Source organism: Bombina bombina, chromosome 11, assembly GCF_027579735.1.
Source record: "Bombina bombina isolate aBomBom1 chromosome 11, aBomBom1.pri, whole genome shotgun sequence".
In the NCBI taxonomy this organism is placed as follows: Eukaryota; Metazoa; Chordata; class Amphibia; order Anura; family Bombinatoridae; genus Bombina; species Bombina bombina.
In genome coordinates, this window is record NC_069509.1 from 71,336,992 (window position 1) to 71,357,826 (window position 20,835).

The window sequence follows — 20,835 nt, forward strand, 5'->3', positions numbered from 1 at the left end:
GATATTGACAGGACAGTAACCAGATCTCCTAATACATGACAATCCTGTAGGATCTGAGATGGGCAAGACAGTGGCCAGATCACCTAATACATGACAATCCTTCAGGATCTTTGATGGGCAGGACAGTGATCAAATCATCTAATACATGACAATCCCACAAGATTAAGACAGGCAGGACAGTGGCCAGATCACCTAATACATGACATTCCTGCAGGATCTGAGACAACAGTGACTAGATGACTTAATACATGACAATCCTGCAGGATCGGAGACGACAGTGGCCAGATCACCTAATACATGACAATCCTACAGGATCGGAGATGACAGTGACCAGATCACCTAATACGTGACAATCCTGCACGATCAGAGACGACAATGGCCAGATCACATAATACCTGACAATCCTGCAGGATCAGAGATGACAGTGGCCAGATCACCTAATACATGACAATCCTACAGGATCGGAGATGACAGTGACCAGATCACCTAATACGTGACAATCCTGCACGATCAGAGACGACAATGGCCAGATCACATAATACCTGACAATCCTGCAGGATTGGAGATGACAGTAACCAGATTACCTAATACATGACAATCCCACAAGATTGAGACAGGCAGGACAGTGACCAGATTACCTAATGCATGACAATCCCACAGGATCTAAGATGGGCAGGACAGTGACTAGATGACCTAATACATGACAATCCTGCAAGATCTGAGATGACAGTGACCAGATCACCTAATACATAACAATACCACAAGATTGAGACGAGCAGGACAATGGCCAGATCACCTAATACATGACAATCCTTCAGCATCTGAGACGGGCAGGACAGTGACCAGATTACCTAATGCATGACAATCCCACAGGATCTAAAATGGGCAGGACAGTGACTAGATGACCTAATACGCGACAATCCTGCAGGATCTGAGATGACAGTGACCAGATCACCTAATACATGACAATACCACAAGATTGAGATGAGCAGGACAGTGGCCAGATCACCTAATACATGACAGTCCCACAGGAACTGAGATGGACAGGACAGTGATCGGATCTCCTAATACATGGTAATCCTGCAGGATCTGAGATGGTTGGAAGGTTTGTTGTTTCTTCTTAATTTGAAGTAGGATTTGTAAGTTATTTTCCTATAATTATCTCAAGCACATTATAAATTGAAGTGCAAATCAGTAAATTTCAAATACAATAAGAGGGAAATTTATCAACCACAATATAATAGTAGATAAGTCGCTCACAGTACTGATACAAAGAAACCTATAAAACCTCCTTAACCCTTGAAGGAAAAAAATAAATCTGTTTTATCTAGAAAAAGTTGTGCTCAAGGCTAAAGAATGATATGGAGACAGGAGACTATTAAAACATGTATTATTATAAATTACAATCATAAATGATTTGGGGACAAATCTAGCCAATAACATATCAAAATAATACTAAAATTACATATTTTCAAAATCAATACAAAATAAAAATGGAAAGTTCATAAGATAAAAGTCCAGATAAATTTCTCAATCCCCTGGACATATAATACACAATCCATATAGGAACAGTTTGCAGATATGTCAGCAGATGATCTTTAACATAAATTCCACATTAACCATTTCCTGAATATATAAGATAGACCAGGAAACATACACTGTAAAAAAAAAAACACCACATAGTGCAATAAGTCTAATACAGGTAAGTACAATTAAAATGTAACTTACCAAAAATGTAACCTGTTAACGCGTTTCAACCTATCGCCGCTCCTGACAGCTTGCAGAGCAGGCTGGCAGGAGTTAGTTTGCAACCACAAATTTAAAAAGCAGTTCCAGTTTCTTATTGTTTCCACTACCTTAGTAACAGTAGAGATAAATCACCCTAAATTTGCATCTCTGTGATTGACGGGCCATATTATTATCGGTTATTTGTAGAGCGCCAACAGATTCCGCAGCGCTAAATGGTTCAATAGCTTTTTTGAGAGCAGGGGGCGAGGACTGAATGAGTGGTTTGCATTACATTTCTTATTCTTTTTGATGTTTCTCTCTCTTTAATTTGCTCCTGTGAGTTTTTTTAATGTACGTATTAATATTTTATTATCATTTATTATTATCATTTATTTGTATAGAGCCCTCAAATTCTGTAGCGCTAGTTAGTGATTTATGTTATTATATAATCTTTATTTATTAGAATGTTATTTTTCATAGGCTTTGTGAAGTCATTAAAAAATGGAAAAAATAACTTGTATTTGTATTGGCGCCATATGTAGATGCCCGTTGGTAAATAGTATTCTCTGTGTACACTTCACAAATCATATTTACTAATCAGCATTAGAGTGTTCTCAGAGAATTAAAACAAAATGTAGAAACAACGTATTTTGTAACTCTTCTTTTATATAAATATTTAAGCTACAGGTGTAGCAATACTATAATTTTAATTGACTACTGTCTTAAATGTATCAAAAATATTTTCTATATAATAAACTACAGATATAGCCACACTCTATTTGGACAAACTACTGTCCTAAATAAATTAAAAATTTCTTCTCTTTAAATGATGTCTACTTTAAAACCCCCACATCACAATAAACCTAATTAACCTATTAACCCCTAAACTGCAAAACCCCTCACATCGCAATCAACCTAATTGCCCTATTAACCCCTAAACCACAAAAAACCTAATTAACTTATTAACCCCTTAAACCGCCAAAATCAACAACGCAAATAACTAATTAAATAACTAAGCACCCTAACCTAACACCCCCTAACCTAACACCCCCTAACTTAACCCAAATTACCTAAACTAATAAATTCTAAAGTTACAAAAAATAAAAAAAAGCTAAGTTTACAAAAAAAATAAAAAAAGACTAACATTACAGAAAATATAAAATCAAATTGCCAAATTTAAAAAAATTAAACCTAATCCATATGAAAATAAAAAGCCCACCAAAATAAAAACACCCCCTAATCTAAGAATAAACTACCAGTAGCCCTTAAAACGGGCTTTTTGCAGGGCATTGCCCCAAGATAATCAGCTCTTTTACATCCAAAATACACCAAGTCCCCTCTAACAGTAAAATCCCCCCACCCACCAAACCCCCCAAAATAAAAAAACCTAACACTAAAAAAAACTAAACTACCCATTGCCATGAAAATTGCATTTGGATGGGCATTGCCTTTAAAAGGGCATTCAGCTCTTTTACAAATTGCCCCCCAAAAAGTTAATAAAATAAAAAAAAAACATTTTTTAAAAAACCTAACACTAAAGCCCCAAATAGATACTCACAGGTCCTGAAGTCCGGCGGAGAAGATCTTCTTCCAGACGGGTCCATCATCTTCATCCACAGTGAAGGCGGTGCGGAGTGGTGTTTCCAGATGTGGTGATCCTCAGAGGCGGCGATGGTCCTTGGCGGCAGTTCCCGGCAGTGGTGCTCCGCGGCGGCGTGGAGGTTGCCTTTCATGCGATCGTCCACCGCACACTGAAGATTAAATGCAAGGTACCCCATATTTATTGGGGTACCTTGCATTCCTAATGACTGACATTTTCACATCAGGCAATAGGACGAGAGCAAGTAAAATCTTATTATTTGGTGAACAGCCAATAGGATTTCACTTGATCTCATCCTCTTGGCTGTTCAACAGCCAATAAGATTTCACTTGCTCTCATCCTATTGGCTGATGTGAAAATGTCAGCCAATAGGAATGCAAGGTACCCCAATTAATATGGGGTACCTTGCATGTTATCTTCAGTGTGCTGCGGGCGATCACATGAAGAGGAACCTCCACGCTGCCGGGAACCGCCGCCAAGGACCATCGCCGCCTCCGAGGATCGCCACATTTGGAAACATCGCTCCACATCTCCGCGTTGTGGCCTCGCGCTGCCAACATTCCATTGAGGATGCATGCGCAACTGCCGACGGCGACGGACATTACAAACGCAATTATAGTATAGATATATATATATATTTCTTTTTTAACTTTCCTTCATGCAACATAGTATTCTAGGCTGTACTGAGATTTGATACCCCTTTAATAACTAGAGATATAGTTTGTATATAGAAACACAACTTTGCTATTTTACACTAAAAAGAAATGACATTCCATTTATATGTAATAGTCTGCTAGTTTATTTGTAGTCCTATGTAAAATAAACAGCAGTTATATAAACATTTTTCTGTTAACTGCAAATAAAAAATAACGATTCCTTAAATGACACTGGATTAAAAGATATTACAGCATGAAATCTCTTTTTCAGATAAATATTTTGCACATTAAAGGGACATAAAACCTCTTTTATGATTGTTAGAACAAACATTTTTAAACATCTTTCCAGGGTACTTTTGTTATCAATTTTGCTTTATTCTCTTGGTATCCTTTATTGAAGGAGCAGTAATGCACTGCTTGGAGCTAGCTGAACACCTCAGTAAGCCAATAACAATAGATATATGTGCAGCCACCAATCAGCAGCTAGCTTCTCCAAGCTTCTGAGCCTACCTAGATATGCTTTTCAGCAAAGGATACCAAGAAAACTAAGCAAATTAGATAATAGAAATACATTAGAAAGTTGTTTAAATGGTATGCTTTATCTGAATCATGATGGACATTTTTGGGGTTTCATGTTCCTTTAAAATTGGATGCAGTTTTTTTTCAACTACATTTTCATCAGCTTAAATTTACTGTGCTTAAAGGGACAGTCAAGTCCCAAAAAAACTTTCATGATTTAAATAGGGAATATAATTTTAGACAACTTTCCAATTTACTTTTATCACCAATATTGCTTAATCTTTATATATTTTACTAATTGCCATTATATCTATACTTTTCTCATAGCTATGCATATTTATTTGTTTAACGCATATCAATCCCTTTAAATTTTTATCCAAAATGTATCTACAAAACTTCCAATAGACTTTAAAGTTGAACTTTGCAAAATAGTCATCAGGTAAGATTTTCTAAAGGATTGCAATATGTCACTGGGTGTATTTGTAACATATTTAGGGGTCTATTACACTTTTTTAGACAAGTTATAACTTTTTTTTTTTAAAGTCTATGAGATTTTTGCACATAAATAATGTGATAAAGAACTGTAATAGCTGTTTATTTTTCAAATATACTATACACACAAGCAGTAATAGACAGAGATATGCACTCACAGGCAGTAATAGACAGAGACATGCACACACAGGCAGTAATTTACTGCCTGTGTGTGCTTAATAGACAGAGACATGCACAGACAGGCAGTAACAGACAGAGATATGCACACACAGACAGTAATAGACAGATACATGCACACACAGGTAGTATTAGACAGATACATGCACACACAGGCAGTAAAAGACAGATACATGCACACACAGGCAGTAACAGACAGAGACATGCACACACAGGCAGTAACAGACAGAGATATGCACACACAAACAGTAATAGGCAGATACATGCACACACAGGCAGTAATAGACAGAGACATGAACTCACAGACAGTAATAGACAGAGACATTTACACACAGGCAGTAATAGGCAGATAAATGCACTCACAGACAGTAATAGACAGAGACATGAACTCACAGACAGTAATAGACAGAGACATTTACACACAGGCAGTAATAGGCAGATAAATGCACTCACAGACAGTAATAGACAGAGACATGCACTTACAGACAGTAATAGACAGATACATGCACACACAGGCAGTAATAGACAGATACATGCACACACAGGCAGTAATAGACAGAGACATGCACAAACAGGTAGTAATAGACAGAGACATGCACAAACAGGTAGTAATAGACAGAGACATGCACAAACAGGTAGTAATAGACAGAGACATGCACTCACAGGTAGTAATAGACAGGGGCATGCACTCACAGGCAGTAACAGAGAGAGACATGCACACACAGGCAAATGCACACACATAGGCAGGGATAGATAGGCATACACACTCACACACAGGCAGGGATAGATAGGCATACACACACACACACTCACACAGTAATAGCAGACACACACACAGACAGGGATAGATAGGCATACACACACACACACTCAGGCAGGGATAGATAAGCATACACACACTCAGGCAGTAATAGGTAAATACACACAAACACAGGCAGGGATAGATAGGCATACACACACACACTCAGGCAGTAATAGGCAGATACATGCACACACAGGTTGTTTAAATATTGTCAAAATAAGTGTAAAGTTTTAGTGTCCAAAAGCAATTGGTGCAACTATGTTGTAACTTAGGTTACCTTCTCTGCTGTGGGCAATTAGAGACAGTTATAAATAAGTCACTATTTATGTGCCGCCAATGATTGTGTGTAATATAACAAACTGTTATATACCCAGTATCTGACTAACTGATCCACAGAACCAGCTATTTACTAATATAATATTAAAATAATGGGACATGAAGTTGAAATTAAACTTTTAAGATTCAGACAGAACATGTAATTTTAAGACACTTTTAAATTCACTTTTGTCATCAAATTTACTTTGTTCTCTTGTATATCCTTTGTTTAAAAGCAAACTTAGGTAGTGCTGCACTACTGGGAGATAGCTGGTGATTGGTGGCTACACACATTTAGCCAGATTACGAGTTCGGCATTATGAGTGAAAAAGCATCGTTATGGCCCATAACAATGCTTTTTCCCTACCGCTGCTATTACAAGTCTTGTCAGAATAGCTGTACCGCACACTTTTTGGCCGTCACGCAAGGTCAGTACTGCACTTTTAAAAAATTACTTTTTCAATGGGACTTCCATAGCGTCGGTATTACAAGCTTTGCTGTGAGGCCAAAAAGTGAGCGTTACAGCCTAAAATGACAAGATCCGTACCACCATCTAAAGTCAGTAGTTATGAGTTTTACGTTACAACGCTGTAGCATAAAACTCATAACTAAAGTGTTACAAAGAACACTAACACACATAAACTACCTATTAACCCCTAAATCGAGGCCCTCCCACTTCGCAAACACTAAAATAAAATTATCAACCCCTAATCTGCTGCTCTGGACATCGCCGCCATTTAAAAAAATGTATTAACCCCTATTCTGCTGCTCCCCGACATCGTCGCCACTATAATAAAATTATTACCCCTAAACCGCTGCCCTCCCGCATCAAAAACACTATTTAAATATAATTAACCCCTAATCTGCCGTCCTCCCACTCTGCCGCTATATTAAACCTATTAACCCCTAAAACTAACCCTAACACCCCCTAACTTAAATATAATTAAAATGAATCTATATAAAACCTACTATTATTACCTAAATAATTCCTATTTAAAACTAAATACAAACTTACCTATAAAATAAAACCTAAGCTAGCTACAATATAACTAATAGTTACATTGTAGCTATCTTAGGTTTTATTTTTACTTTACAGCTAAGTTTGTATTTATTTTAACTAGGTATACTAGTTAGAAAATAATTATTAACTATTTACTAGCTACCTAGTTAAAATAAATACAAATTTACCTGTAAAATAAAAGCTAACCTGAGTTACACTAACACCTAACATTACAATAAAATTAAATAAATTAAATTAACAAAATACAATTATCTAAATTACAAAAAAAACAACACTAAATTACTCAAAATAAAAAAAAGAAATTATCAAAAATAAAAATTAATTACTCCTAATCTAATAGCCCTATCAAAATTAAAAAGAGCCCCCCCCCAAAATAAAAAAAACCCCTAGCCTACACTAAACTGCCAAAATCAGCCAATTGAATGCGAGCTCAATCCTGTTGGCTGATTGGATCAGCCAATAGGATGAAAGCTCAATCCTATTGGCTGATTGCAACAGCCAATAGGATTCCCCCCCCTTAATTCCTATTGGTTGATGGAATTCTATCAACCAATCGGAATGTAAGGGACGCCATCTTGAATGACGTCATTTAATGGGAAAATTCATTCTTCAGCAACCATCGCAAGATGTTAAAGTTAGGGGGTGTTAGGGTTAGACTTAGGGTTACGTTAGGAGTTAATATATTTATTTAGTGTTAGTAATGTTGGAGGTTTAGGGGTTAATAACTTTAGTATAGTGACGGCGGCGATGTTGGGGGCAGAAGATTAGGGGTTAATAAGTGTAATGTAGGTGTTGGCGATGTCAGGGGCAGCAGATTAGGGGTGTTTAGACTCAGGGTTTATGTTAGGGTGTTAGGTTTAAACATACATTTTTTTCCCCTATAGACATCAATTGGGCTGTGTTACGGAGCTTTACTCGATTGCAGGTGTTAGGCTTTTTTTAGCTGGCTCTCCCCATTGATGTCTATGGGGAAATCGTGCACGAGCACTTCAAAACACCGCTTGTATTTGGGTGAGGAATGGAGCTCAACGCAACCATATCGCCCAAACAAGCTGGGTTTTTGCAAACCTGTAATAGCAGTGCTATGAAAGGTGAGCGGTGAAAATAACGTACAAGTTATTAGCGAGCCAGCCATAATGCAAAACTCCTAATCTGGCTGATTGTCTCTTGTCATTAGCTCAACAGACGTGTTCAGCTAGCTCCTAGTAGTGCATTGCTTCTCTTGAGCTTACTTTACCTATGTGTTTGCTGGTCTTAAAGACAAAGTTATATGGAATCAATAGTGCAATTATAAATAATAATAAATTATAACATTTTCTTTTTGCTCTTATATGTCCCTTTAAACTTTCCTGATTCAGATATAGAGCATAATTAAATATACAATAAAAATAGAGTGGTATAATCAAATTTACCCCTCAGGAGAGTGCACATGTCTAAATGTATTACATTGTTGCAAACACTGCCACTACATAGTTCTCAAGGCACGTGCACACACCAGAGATTGACTAAGTATGCTATATAGAATACAGGGTTTTTTTTTTATACATTTTACTCTCAATCTAATTTGTTTAATATTGATATCCATGTCTCTTTAATATTATATAGATTTTTTTTAGCAGTTAAAGGCACAGTAGTCAAAATGAATCTTTCATGATTCAGATAGAACACACAATTTTAAACAACTTTCCAATTCACATCCATTATCTAAATGTGCACACTTTTTTTTATATACACACACATTCCAAGGCAACAGCTCCTACTGAGCATGTGCAAGAATTCACAGAATATACTTATTTGCATTTTGTGATTGGCTGATGGCTGTCACATGATGCACTGGGAAGAAAAATTTAACTAACTCTAAAATGTGTTAGAAAAACAAATTACTACTCATTTGAAATTCAAACTAAGTGCTCTTGTCTTTGTATTATGCAACTATTGATTGTGTTATTCTACTAAGTTTATTACTCCCTTAAAATAAAAGTACATTTAAATGATAATTTTCTTTGTCTCTTTTAGGTGATTACATTAGAAGGCTGGGTCGACATCATGTACTTTGTCATGGATGCTCATTCTTTTTACAATTTTATATATTTTATACTACTTATAATAGTAAGTATACAATTTTACGCCTTTGTTTTTGGCGCATTTGTTGACCAGATGTTGGAATAGGGAAACATTCTGTAGTTATTTTGTTTATTTTTGCTCTTCACTGGGAAAGTCTGTAAAATATTAATCCTGTTCCCAACATGGGATTCCATGGCAGGAAAAACAATATTTTCATTTTAAAGATTCCTGTGTAACTGTCAGAGAATGCAAATTACAGCAAAAAAAAAATCTCCTTAAATTGTTTCAGAATGATGTTGCAACCTCCTTGGTGAATTTGCCTAATTAGGGCACTACTAGAGTAAATAATAGAAAGTCTGTTTTAAAGAAAAATAAATATTTATGTTGTGCTTCTAAATGTCATGATGAATGCTGAATAAAAATAGATATAGCTGTTGCCTAAGTACCTGAAATTATTTTCAAGTTGTGGTTAAAAAGATATAAAACAGTGGTCCTTAAGTTAAAAATAAAACAAAACAAAAAGATGTGTTCAATGAAAATAAACACAAAAAGAAAACAGATTGTGTTAGAAAAAAAAAACAGCAAACAACTTACAAGTTTTGTTGTTAAATTAGCACTTAGAAATTCTGCCTGCAGCTAGATAAGGAAGCTGCCATGATATAACTTAAGTTCTACTGTCACATGATTGTTGCAGCATGAGCAATAAACTGACTGCAGCTAGAGTAGATGTTTCGTAGCAACACGTTTAAGGAAAAACTACTCCTTTGCCTTCCTGTAGAGACCACAGCCCCCTTGTGGGGCAGTGACAGAAACTATTGGACCCTTCACAAATACAGTTTAAAAACTAAATAAAAGGTAAAATCCTCTTTTATAAAGAATAATATATATAAAAATTATTTCTATGAGGTATACCCCACTGCTTAGTGCTTCTTTATTACTGCAATTAAACAGACTTGTTTATATCATTTTAAAGCAGGGGTGTCAAATTAATTTGAGTCTCTGGCCATTTTCCATTCAAGTACAACTCACGTGGGCCGCACACTACCTACTATCTTGCAGTTGCTAAACAAAGCAATGGCGTTTGCTATAACTACATACATTTCAAAAGATTGTGTTCTGTAACTCCTAATTAACTTACTCTGGCTTGATGAAACGTGCTCCAATGTTTTTAAGAAGGGGAAACACACGATCCATCTGGTTTCTCTTATGCAGAGTCTGTGTTATTTTTTTTCTTTAGCAGTCCTGTTCCGAGCGCGCTTACAGTTTAGCGTACGCATACGCATAGTATAACATTATTATTTTTCATATTATTTTTCATGCAGGTGGCATGGGCCGCACAAAATTAGGTTGTGGGCTGCATGAGGCCTCCAGGCCGCCAATTTGACATTCCTGATTTAAAGCGCTATAGATGTTGAAATTAAACTTTCATCATTCAGATACAGTGTATTTATGTATTTATATATGTCTATACATTCATATATAAACATATAAACACATATATACACTTGTATATACATATATATATATATATATATATACGTTTTATATTTATATATACAATGCAACCTGTGCTATGGATTGCTCCACTTGTAATCTAACCCATTATGTGTAGTTATCTTTCCTCCAACCATTTTTGTCTTTGGTTTTGTTCAATAGGTTGGTTCTTTCTTCATGATAAACTTGTGCCTGGTTGTGATAGCAACACAGTTTTCTGAAACTAAACAACGGGAAAATCAGCTGATGCAGGAGCAGCGGGCCCGTTACCTCTCCAATGACAGCACAATCGCCAGCTTCTCTGAACCAGGTAGTTGCTACGAGGAGCTGCTTAAATACATTTGCCACATCTTCAGGAAGGTTAAACGACGGACGTTACGTCTTTATAACAACTGGCAAAACAAGAGGAGGAAAAAGGTCAACCCCAACAGCACTAATAATGGACACAGCCGTGGCCGCAAAAGCAAACGGCGCATCACCTCTATCCACCACTTAATTCACCACCATCATCATCACCACCACCACCATTATCATATCAGCAATGGTAGCCCCAGGGGTCCAAGGTCAAGTCCTGAGATCTGTGATTTAGAGATGAAGATCATGAAGCCTAGAAGTCTTCTAAGGCTTCCTCCTCCATCCCCCAGCATCCAAAGCCCTTCTGCCAACAGTGAGTCTGTACATAGCATCTACCATGCAGATTGCCATTTTGAGGGGCCCCCAATAAAATCATCAAAGTCTTCCAATGCCTCCTCCAACATAAAACTGAATGCTGGGCTCAACCACAATAACATGAACTATCCCACCATTCTACCTTCCCCAGCAAACAAACAAAGTCCTACCATAGTGCCCAAAGGAAGAAGTGGCAGTTCTCCAGTTAGTTTGGTCAACAGCCCTGTCAGTCTGAATGTAGAACCATATGGGAAGATCCATCAACTGGTGGGAGAACATGGTAAGTAACAATGAAATGGTCACCTTTTTCTTTTTTAACATAAAGTTATCAAACTCAAACAATTGTCCAATGCAATGACCGTGCAGTGAATCATTCTCATTTTTTTTATTTTGTGGATTATTTTCTATTAGACTTAAGTGTTTCAGTAACTGCACAGATACATTATTTTAACTAACTAGACATTTTGGAAAATTGTCCAGGTTTTTTTAAGATACCATCAACAATGAATTTGTAGGAATAGCTTTTTATAGAACCAAAAAACTGTACATTTTCTTCTGTTCAAACTCTTAGTATTCATTCACCACCTATATCAACCACCTCATAGATTAAGGTCCATTATAGATCTTCTAGCATCAACTTGGTCATCCACCTCCTAGATAAGAACTGATATATCCACTTTTTTATTTATGAGCATGAAAATTATCTTCACCCCTTGCAAATCATCCATCTTCTTTCTGATTACAAATCCCACACATCGACTGTCACTTGCCCACAGTCTTAGATCAGTTATTGTGTTATCTTCACCCTTAATGGGCCATTCACCTTTTCCATATTGATTTTCATTATTTACAGATCATTCACCCTTTCTTTTAATTAAACTTTATTTGTGCTCTCATTGAATATTAAGGGATTTAATAAACCTGAGCATGACAGTATTCTTTACAAAAAGAACAAGAGGTGATCTTATGATGGTTCAAGAGTAATTTGTGTAAGAATTTATTTAGAGCAGTAATGGTTGCTTCATGGAATACACTGTTAAAATGGAGGGGTCGTGGACAACTAATTTAAGAAATCTCAACAACACCTTGGATAATAAAAAGCTTATCCCGAAAATTAATTAAAGGGATAGTCTAGTCAAAATTAAACTTTCAGTATTAAAGGGACAGTCTACACCAGAATTGTTATTGTTTTAAAAGATAGATAATCCCTTAATTACCCATTTCCCAGTTTTGCATAGCCAACACAGTTATAATAATATACTTTTAACCTCTGTGATTATCTTGTATCTAAGCCTCTGCAAGCTGCCCCTTTTTTCAGTTCTTTTGACAGACTTGCAGTCTAGCCAATCAGTGCCTGCTCCCAGATAACTTCTCGTGCACGAGCACAGTGTTATCTATATGAAATACGTGAACTAACACCCTCTAGTGGTGAAAAACTGTTAAAATGCAATCTGAAAGAGGTGGGCTTCAAGGTCTAAGAAATTAGCATATGAACCTCCTAGGTTAAGATTTCAACTAAGAATACCAAGAGAACAAAGCAAAATTGGTGATAAAAGTAAATTGGAAAATTGTTTAAAATTACATGCTCTATCTGAATCATGAAAGTTTATTTTGGCCTAGACTGTCCCTTTAAGAGAGAGCATGCAATTTTAAGCAACTTTCTAATTTACTCCTATTATTAATTTTCTTCATTCTCTTGATATCTTTATTTGAAAAAGCAAGAATGTAGGCTTAGGACATGGCCCATTTTTGGTTCAGGACCTGGGTACTGCTTGCTGATTGGTGACTAAATGTAGCCACCAATCAGCAAGCAGTACCCAAGTGCTGAACCAAAAGTGGGCCAGCTCCTAAGCTTACATTCTTGCTTTTTCAAATAAAGATTCCAAGAGAACGAAGAAAAATGTATAATAGGAGTAAATTAGAAAGTTGCTTAAAATTGCCTGCTTTATCTGAATCATGAAAGTTTAATTTTGACTTGACTATCCCTTTAAGCTTACATTTTAGATAGAAATATAGGCAGGCTCAAAGGGACAGTAATATCAAAATTAAACCTTTACTTATTTCTCTTGGTAACCTTTGTTAAAGAGCTCAGGAGCATGCACAATTTTTTAGCCATTTAGCAGCAGTGATTGTAACATTGTTTATAGCAATGTTATACATAGTTGCAAACACTGCTGCCATAGAGTGCTAAAGACATCTGCGCTGCTAAGCGCCTATCAGCCTTTCTAGGTTTACTCTTCAACAAAGGATACAAAATAGCAAAGCAAATTTGATAATGGAAGTAAATTGTAAAGATGTTTAAAATTACATGTTTTTTGTGTTGCATGAACATTTAATTTTGACTTTACTGTCCCTTTAATACACCGTCCAGTTCTTATCTGCCATCAAAAAATTATTATTTTTTGTCGATTCTCCTTAATGATTACCCACTCAATGACAATAGACATATATTGTGTTCCTTCCCCCCGAGCCTACCTAGGTATGCTTTTCAACAAAGGAAACCATGAGAACAAAGCAAATTAGATTATAGAAGTAAATTGGAAAGTTGTTTAAAATTGCATGATCTATCTGTATCATGGAAGTTTAAGTTTTACTTTACTGTTCCTTTAAGAACTAAGGTTTAACACAGGATACTAAGAGAAAAAAATAAGTAAATTAGCGTCTTTTGACTTAAATGTCTCCTTTAAAAAGGATGAATATTTAGTTGTAGTTATCTGCATGGTTTAATCAAGCAGCCATTGCTTCATAACTGGCAGAATTTCAGAAAAAAACAGGTATTTATTTTTTTAAGTGGAAATAACAGAAATCAGTCAGAATAGCACCAGCTGCTTTAGGAATATGGTGCCAAGAAAATATTTATAGATGCTTACATTAAATATGCAATAAAGCACATCTGTTATCTTACTAGTTTCATTTCAATTAATACTGTATGGTGGGACAGGATTTATGTCATTGGCACCTTAAAGGGACATGAAATATAAATTTAAACTTTCATGATTTCAGAGTGTGCATTTTTAAAAGCCTTTTCAATTTAATTTTATTGTCAAATGCTTTTGGTATTTTTTTGTTTAAAAGCATACTTAGGTAGGTTCAGGAGCAACAATGCAGTATTGGGAGCTAACTGCTGATTGGTGGCTACTCAGATATGCTTCCTGCCATTGGCTAACCAGACATGTTACACTAGGTATCAGTAGTGCATTGCTGCTCTTTTGCTGACATTAAAGGGATATGAAACCCAATTTTTTTTTCTTTCATGATTCAGACAGAGCATGACATTTTAAGCAACTTTCTAATTCACTCCTATTATGATTTTTTCTTCTTCTCTTGATATCTTTATTTTAAAAAGCAGGAATGTAAGCTTAGGAGCTGGCCCATTTTTGCTTCAGCTCCCTGGGTAGCGCTTGCTGATTGGTGGCTACATTTAGATTACAAGTGGAGAGCTATTGATAGCTCAGGGAGAACTATCAATAGGTATACAAAAAATAAGTAAAGAACTGATGAAAGAGTAGAAATATAGCACTCATGAACGTTAGGAGAAAAAATATATATATTTGTGGAAAAATAGAATAAAATATAACTTTTACTAAATATGTGTTAAAAATTGGGGGTGTACATACAATTTAAAAGAATATCTATGTCTACTGAGATAAAGCCCAAAAGTATATGGACTTATTGTTAGACAAAAAAATCCCTGTTGGGATTTATTGAATTTGTCTCATAAATGGATGACTACCAGAAAATGCTGACTGTTATTGTAGTATGTAATTTACATGTGCCAAAAGTTAGTGCCCATGAGTTCGCTTTTAGTAATCATTTTTGTAATCAGCCGTGAATGACAACTATATGATGGTCTCGGTATATCAGAGCAAGTTATTGTTTAAGTATCTTTTATGATAGGCTGGAAAGAAATGTATCTCGAACTTGTCCTGGGTTAACCATATATATATACCTGGGTTTGGATATACCAGACAACTGTTACCAAATAATTACCGTTAGTAACAGCTTATGCAGAAATCTGGAAATGTCAGGACATCTGTACCTTTTAATTACTGTGATATCAACTATATAACAGTCTAGGAATGCCTGAACAAAATACCTATTAAATAATCAGGAATAATAAAGGGCAGAGAAAATGTCTACACCTATACCTGGGATTACTGTTGGTTAGTAAAGTCCAGAAATACCGCACATCTATGCCTTGTAGTTACCGTGATGGTGAGTGGAAGGTAGGGAATATACCTATACCAGGGGTTACCAAGTGTAAGATAAAATCCAGGATTACTGGACACCTATACCTTGCAATTCCCGTATAGTTACCGTGGTAATGAGTAAAAGGCAGGGAATGTACCTATACCTGGGATTACCGTGTGATTAATAAAGTCCGGAAATACCGGACACCTATGCCTTTAAATTACCATATGGTTACCGTGGTAGTAAGTGCAAGGTAGGGAATAAACCTATACCTGGGATACCGTATGATTGATAAAGTCCGGGAATACCGGACACCTATACCTTGTAATTCCCGTGTGGTTACGTAGTAGTGAGTGGAAGGCAGGAAATATACCTATACCTGGGATTACCATGTGGATAAAGTCCGGGAATACCAGACACCTATACCTTATAATTTCCGTGATAATGGTTAGGTATCTATATTATAAAATAATTAGCAAAGTCCAGAAAAGCCAGACATGTTTACCTTGTTATTACCGTAGATGGTGACTAAAAAATTCTATTCGTCAAAGTTGAGAAGTTTCGCCACACCGGTGTCACAGTCTGGAAATGCCAGACTTCTATACCTTGTTATTACCGTCATTGGTAGCTAGTTTGTGATTACCGGGTGCCTGGGCCTATTGGTTATTAGCCACATGTACCGGCTGCAAAAGGTCTGTACCTTTAAATTACCATCCGTAATGGCAAAGTACTGTTTTGCAGACCTAGTCTAAATAAGAAGCCATTCCTGGGGTATAATAAACCCACAGAGCGGTCAGTACAGCATGAAAAATTAGGTAGCTATCATTAATAATATCGTAGACATAACATTAGAAACATAAGACACAACAAGAGGGGAAGAGAGTGGCATGATTACAAAAATGATTACTAAAAGCGAACTCATGGGCACTAACTTTTGGCACATGTAAATTACATACTACAATAACAGTCAGCATTTTCTGGTAGTCATCCATTTACGAGACAAATTCAATATATCCCAACAGGGATTTTTTTGTCTAACAATAAGTCCATATACTTTTGGGCTTTATCTCAGTAGACATAGATATTCTTTTAAATTGTATGTATACCCCCAATTTTTAACACATATTTAGTAAAAGTTATATTTTATTCTATTTTTCCACATATATATATTTTTTCTCCTAACGTTCATGAGTGCTATATTTGTACTCTTTTATAAGTTCTTTACTGATTTTTTGTATAGATTATGACAAGTACAAGCACCAATCCCTAAGATACGAGTATTATCCAAAAATATTTTAAAGGAGAACGTTTATTATCTATGAGTAGTGCCATTGTTTCTTCTTGTGAGAACTATCAATAGGGCCTGTGTTTAGACAAGTGCACAATTAGATATTACAGGTGAATGGTAAATCATAATTGCCAGAGAATATTTAGATTGGCCAACATCTCTTTAGAAAACCCTGAACGCTCAGTAAATATAATGCTAAACATCATTCAAATGTGGTGAATTATGTGTTGTACGGGAGAGTTTTGTAGCACGACCTATAGATGACTATGGGGTGAGGGGGTAAGCACAACTGTGCTATCTGACATTATGATGTGAGCGTGCTCAAGGCTTTCACTCGAGCACAACTATTTTACTTTCAACTTGTAAAATGAGTGCAAGTATTAGAGCACTCTTGATTTAACTGGAGCGTGTTAGTTTTTAACAGTGCTAAAAAGGTTGTGCTCCACTTGTAATCTAGGCAGGGGCAGAACTTCCATTGGGGCAGCAGGTGCCATTGCACCAGGGCTAGGGATGGGCGAATGTGTTTATATCCGAATTCAAATGTTAGATCGAATGTTATTGTAGAAATTCGATTTACATAATAGAATGTTGATAAGAACGAATATTCTTAAAAATTCGATTTTCGAATGTTATTTACAGTTTTCGAATGTCACATTTGAATGTCACATTCGAATTCAAATGTTACATTCGAATGTCACATTCAAATTTGAATATTACATTTATAAAACACAATTGTAGACTAGAAACACTATTTTGAATGTCACATTCGAATCGAATATCACATTCGAATTTGAATATTACATTTATAAAACACACTATTAGACTAGAAATACTATTTCGAATTCGAATGTCACATTCAAATCAAATATCACATTCAAATCGAATATCACATTTAAAACACAGTATTAGACTAGAAATACTATTTCAAATTTGAATGTGACATTTAAATTCGAATGTAGCATTCGAATTTGAATATTACATTTATTAAACACAGTTGTAGACTAGAAATACTATTTCAAATTTGAATGTCACATTCGAATTCGAATGTCACATTCGAATATTAAATTTCGAAATTGAATGAATACATAGCTAAACATTTTATTATTCAAACAAATATTTTCGAATTTTATTGAAAAATTCGAAAATGAACATTCGAAAATAGAATGTTAGAATGTTATATAAACATTTGAAATTCGATTCGAATGAACGAATGTATCAAAATTCATTTTAACCAGGGCCCAAGTGCCGAAGCGGCGCATAGCAGCCAATCAAGACATATGCATGTGCAGAATATGTACAATCCTAATGCAGGGGAGACTTTTATTAGTGCAGAATGCAGGTCTATCAATCTATCAGTCTGTCTGTCGGTAAGTCTGTCTATTTATCTGTCTATCCTCAAAATCAGTGGTCCCAAAGTACCAGCCCTGGGACCCTCAAGATAGTTTAATCTGGCCTTCCCTTGTTTATTAGGTAAAATTAATTTGGCCCCATCAAAAAAATGTTTAGGGTTCTAAGAGGTGTAACAGGTTGATGTTCTATATAGGTACTAAAAAGATAAATATAAAGACCAGCATTGCCCATTATGAACTACTTTTTATTCAGTTTTATTCATTATGAACTACTTTTTATGTCACTTTTTATTCAGTTTCACTCACAGGATAAATATACACTGTGTTTGTCTCCTACCATGCATTACTACTTGGGTATATGTCACTTCCAGTATATCACGTTTCAGACTACTCACTGGCCTCTAGTTATCAAGCTGTCTACTTTCCTGCATTTCCCGGCCCAATAAGCTCGCCTAACATCGCCGCCGCAGATCTGAATACGTTCGCCAAAGTTATCAAGAAAGCTGTCAAGAAGCCGCGCACCAAGTACGGAGCGATGAGCAGCGGACTGTTGTTAACTTACAGTCATCGATCTCGCTGCTCATCGGCTTCTTCGCAGCTTTCCTGCTAGCCTGTCACTAAGCACCCACACTATACTAAACTCTTTTACCCCCTAAACCGCTGCTCCCGGAGCTCCCCCGCAACTAAATAAACTTATTAACCCCTAAACCGCCGCCCCTGGACCCCGCCGCAACTCTAAAAAATATATTAACCCCTAAACCGCCGCTCCCGGACCACGCCGCAACTATAATAAATATATGAACCCCTAAACCGCCGCTCTCGGACCCCGCCACCACCTACATTATACTTATGAACCCCTAATCTGCCGCCCCCTATACCGCCGCCACCTACATAAAGTTATTAACCCCTATCCTGCGGATCCCGGAACCGGTCGCAACTAAATTAAATGTTTAACCCCTAAACCGCCGCTCCCGGACCCCGCTGCCACCTATATTACCTGTAAAATAAACCCTAAGATAGCTACAATATAACTAATAGTTACATTGTAGCTATCTTAGGATTTATATTTATTTTACAGGCAAGTTTGTATTTATTTTAACCAGGTACAATAGTTATTAAATAGTTATTATCTATTTAATAACTACCTAGCTAAAATACTTACAAAATTACCTGTAAAATAAATCCTAACCTAAGTTACAATTAAACCTAACACTACACTATCATTAAATTAATTAAATAAATTAACTATAATTACCTAAAATTAAATTCAATTAAATAAACTAAACTATAGTACAAAAAAAAACCCACTAAATTATAGAAAATAAAAAAAGAATTACAAGAAGTTTAAACTAATTACACCTAATCTAAGCCCCCTAATAAAATAATAAAGCCCCCCAAAATAAAAAAATGCCCTACCCTATTCTAAATTACAAAGTAATCAGCTCTTTTACCAGCCCTTAAAAGGGCTTTTTGCTGGGCATTGCCCCCAAAGTAATCAGCTCTTTTACCTGTAAAAAAAAATACAACCCCCCAACATTAAAATTTTAGGTAATTGTAGTTAATTTATTTAATTATTGTAATGATAGTGTAGTGTTAGGTTTAATTGTAACTTAGGTTAGGATTTATTTTACAGGTAATTTTGTAAGTATTTTAGCTAGGTAGTTATTAAATAGTTAATAACTATTTAATAACTATTGTACCTGTTTAAAATAGATACAAAGTTGCTTGTAAAATAAAAATAAACCCTAAAATAGCTACAATATAATTATTATTTATATTGTAGCTATCTTAGGGTTTATTTTACAGGTAAGTATTTAGTTTTAAATAGGAATAATTTAGTTAATAATAGTAAGTTTTATTTAGATTTATTAAAATAATATTTAAGTTAGGGGGGTGTTAGGATTAGGGTTAGACTTAGGTTTAGGGGTTAATAAGCTTAATATAGTGGCGGCGGTGTTGGGGGTGGCAGGATAGGGGTTAATAAGTTTAAGATAGGTGGCGGCGGTATAGGGGGCAGCAGATTAGGGGTTAATAGGTATTATGTAGGTGGCGGCGGTGTCCAGGAGTGGCGGTTTAGGGGTTAATATATTTGTTATAGTTGCAGCGGTTTAGGGGTTAGTAAGTTTATTTAGTTGCGGCGGGGTCCGGGAGCGGCAGTTTAGGGGTTAATAAGTACAATGTAGGCGGCGGCGGTGTAGGGGGGGCAGATTAGGGGTGTTTAGACTCGGGGTACATGTTAGGGTGTTAGGTGCAGACACTACCCATAGGAATCAATGGGATATCGGGCAGCAGCGAACATGAGCTCTCGCTGCTGTCAGACTCCCATTGATTCCTATTGGATCCCCGCCTCCAGGGCGGCGGATTGAAAACCAGGTACGCTGGCCCGGAATAGTGGTGAGCGTACCTGGTAGGTATTTGATAACTACCAAAAGTAGTCAGATTGTGGCGAACTTGCGTTCGGAACATCTGT

The 20,835-nt window shown here is 36.1% G+C and overlaps 1 protein-coding gene across 1 annotated transcript in view; it reads left to right on the forward strand.

The window, feature by feature from the left end:
- The window catches only part of CACNA1H (calcium voltage-gated channel subunit alpha1 H), a 498,677-nt gene that overhangs the window by 199,557 nt on the left and 278,285 nt on the right, over positions 1-20,835 (forward strand). Inside the window, exons 6-7 of the mRNA XM_053694739.1 lie at positions 9,327-9,419; positions 11,031-11,817. Of these exons, the coding sequence (XP_053550714.1) occupies positions 9,327-9,419; positions 11,031-11,817 (880 nt within the window). The remainder of the gene's footprint in view (positions 1-9,326; positions 9,420-11,030; positions 11,818-20,835) is intronic.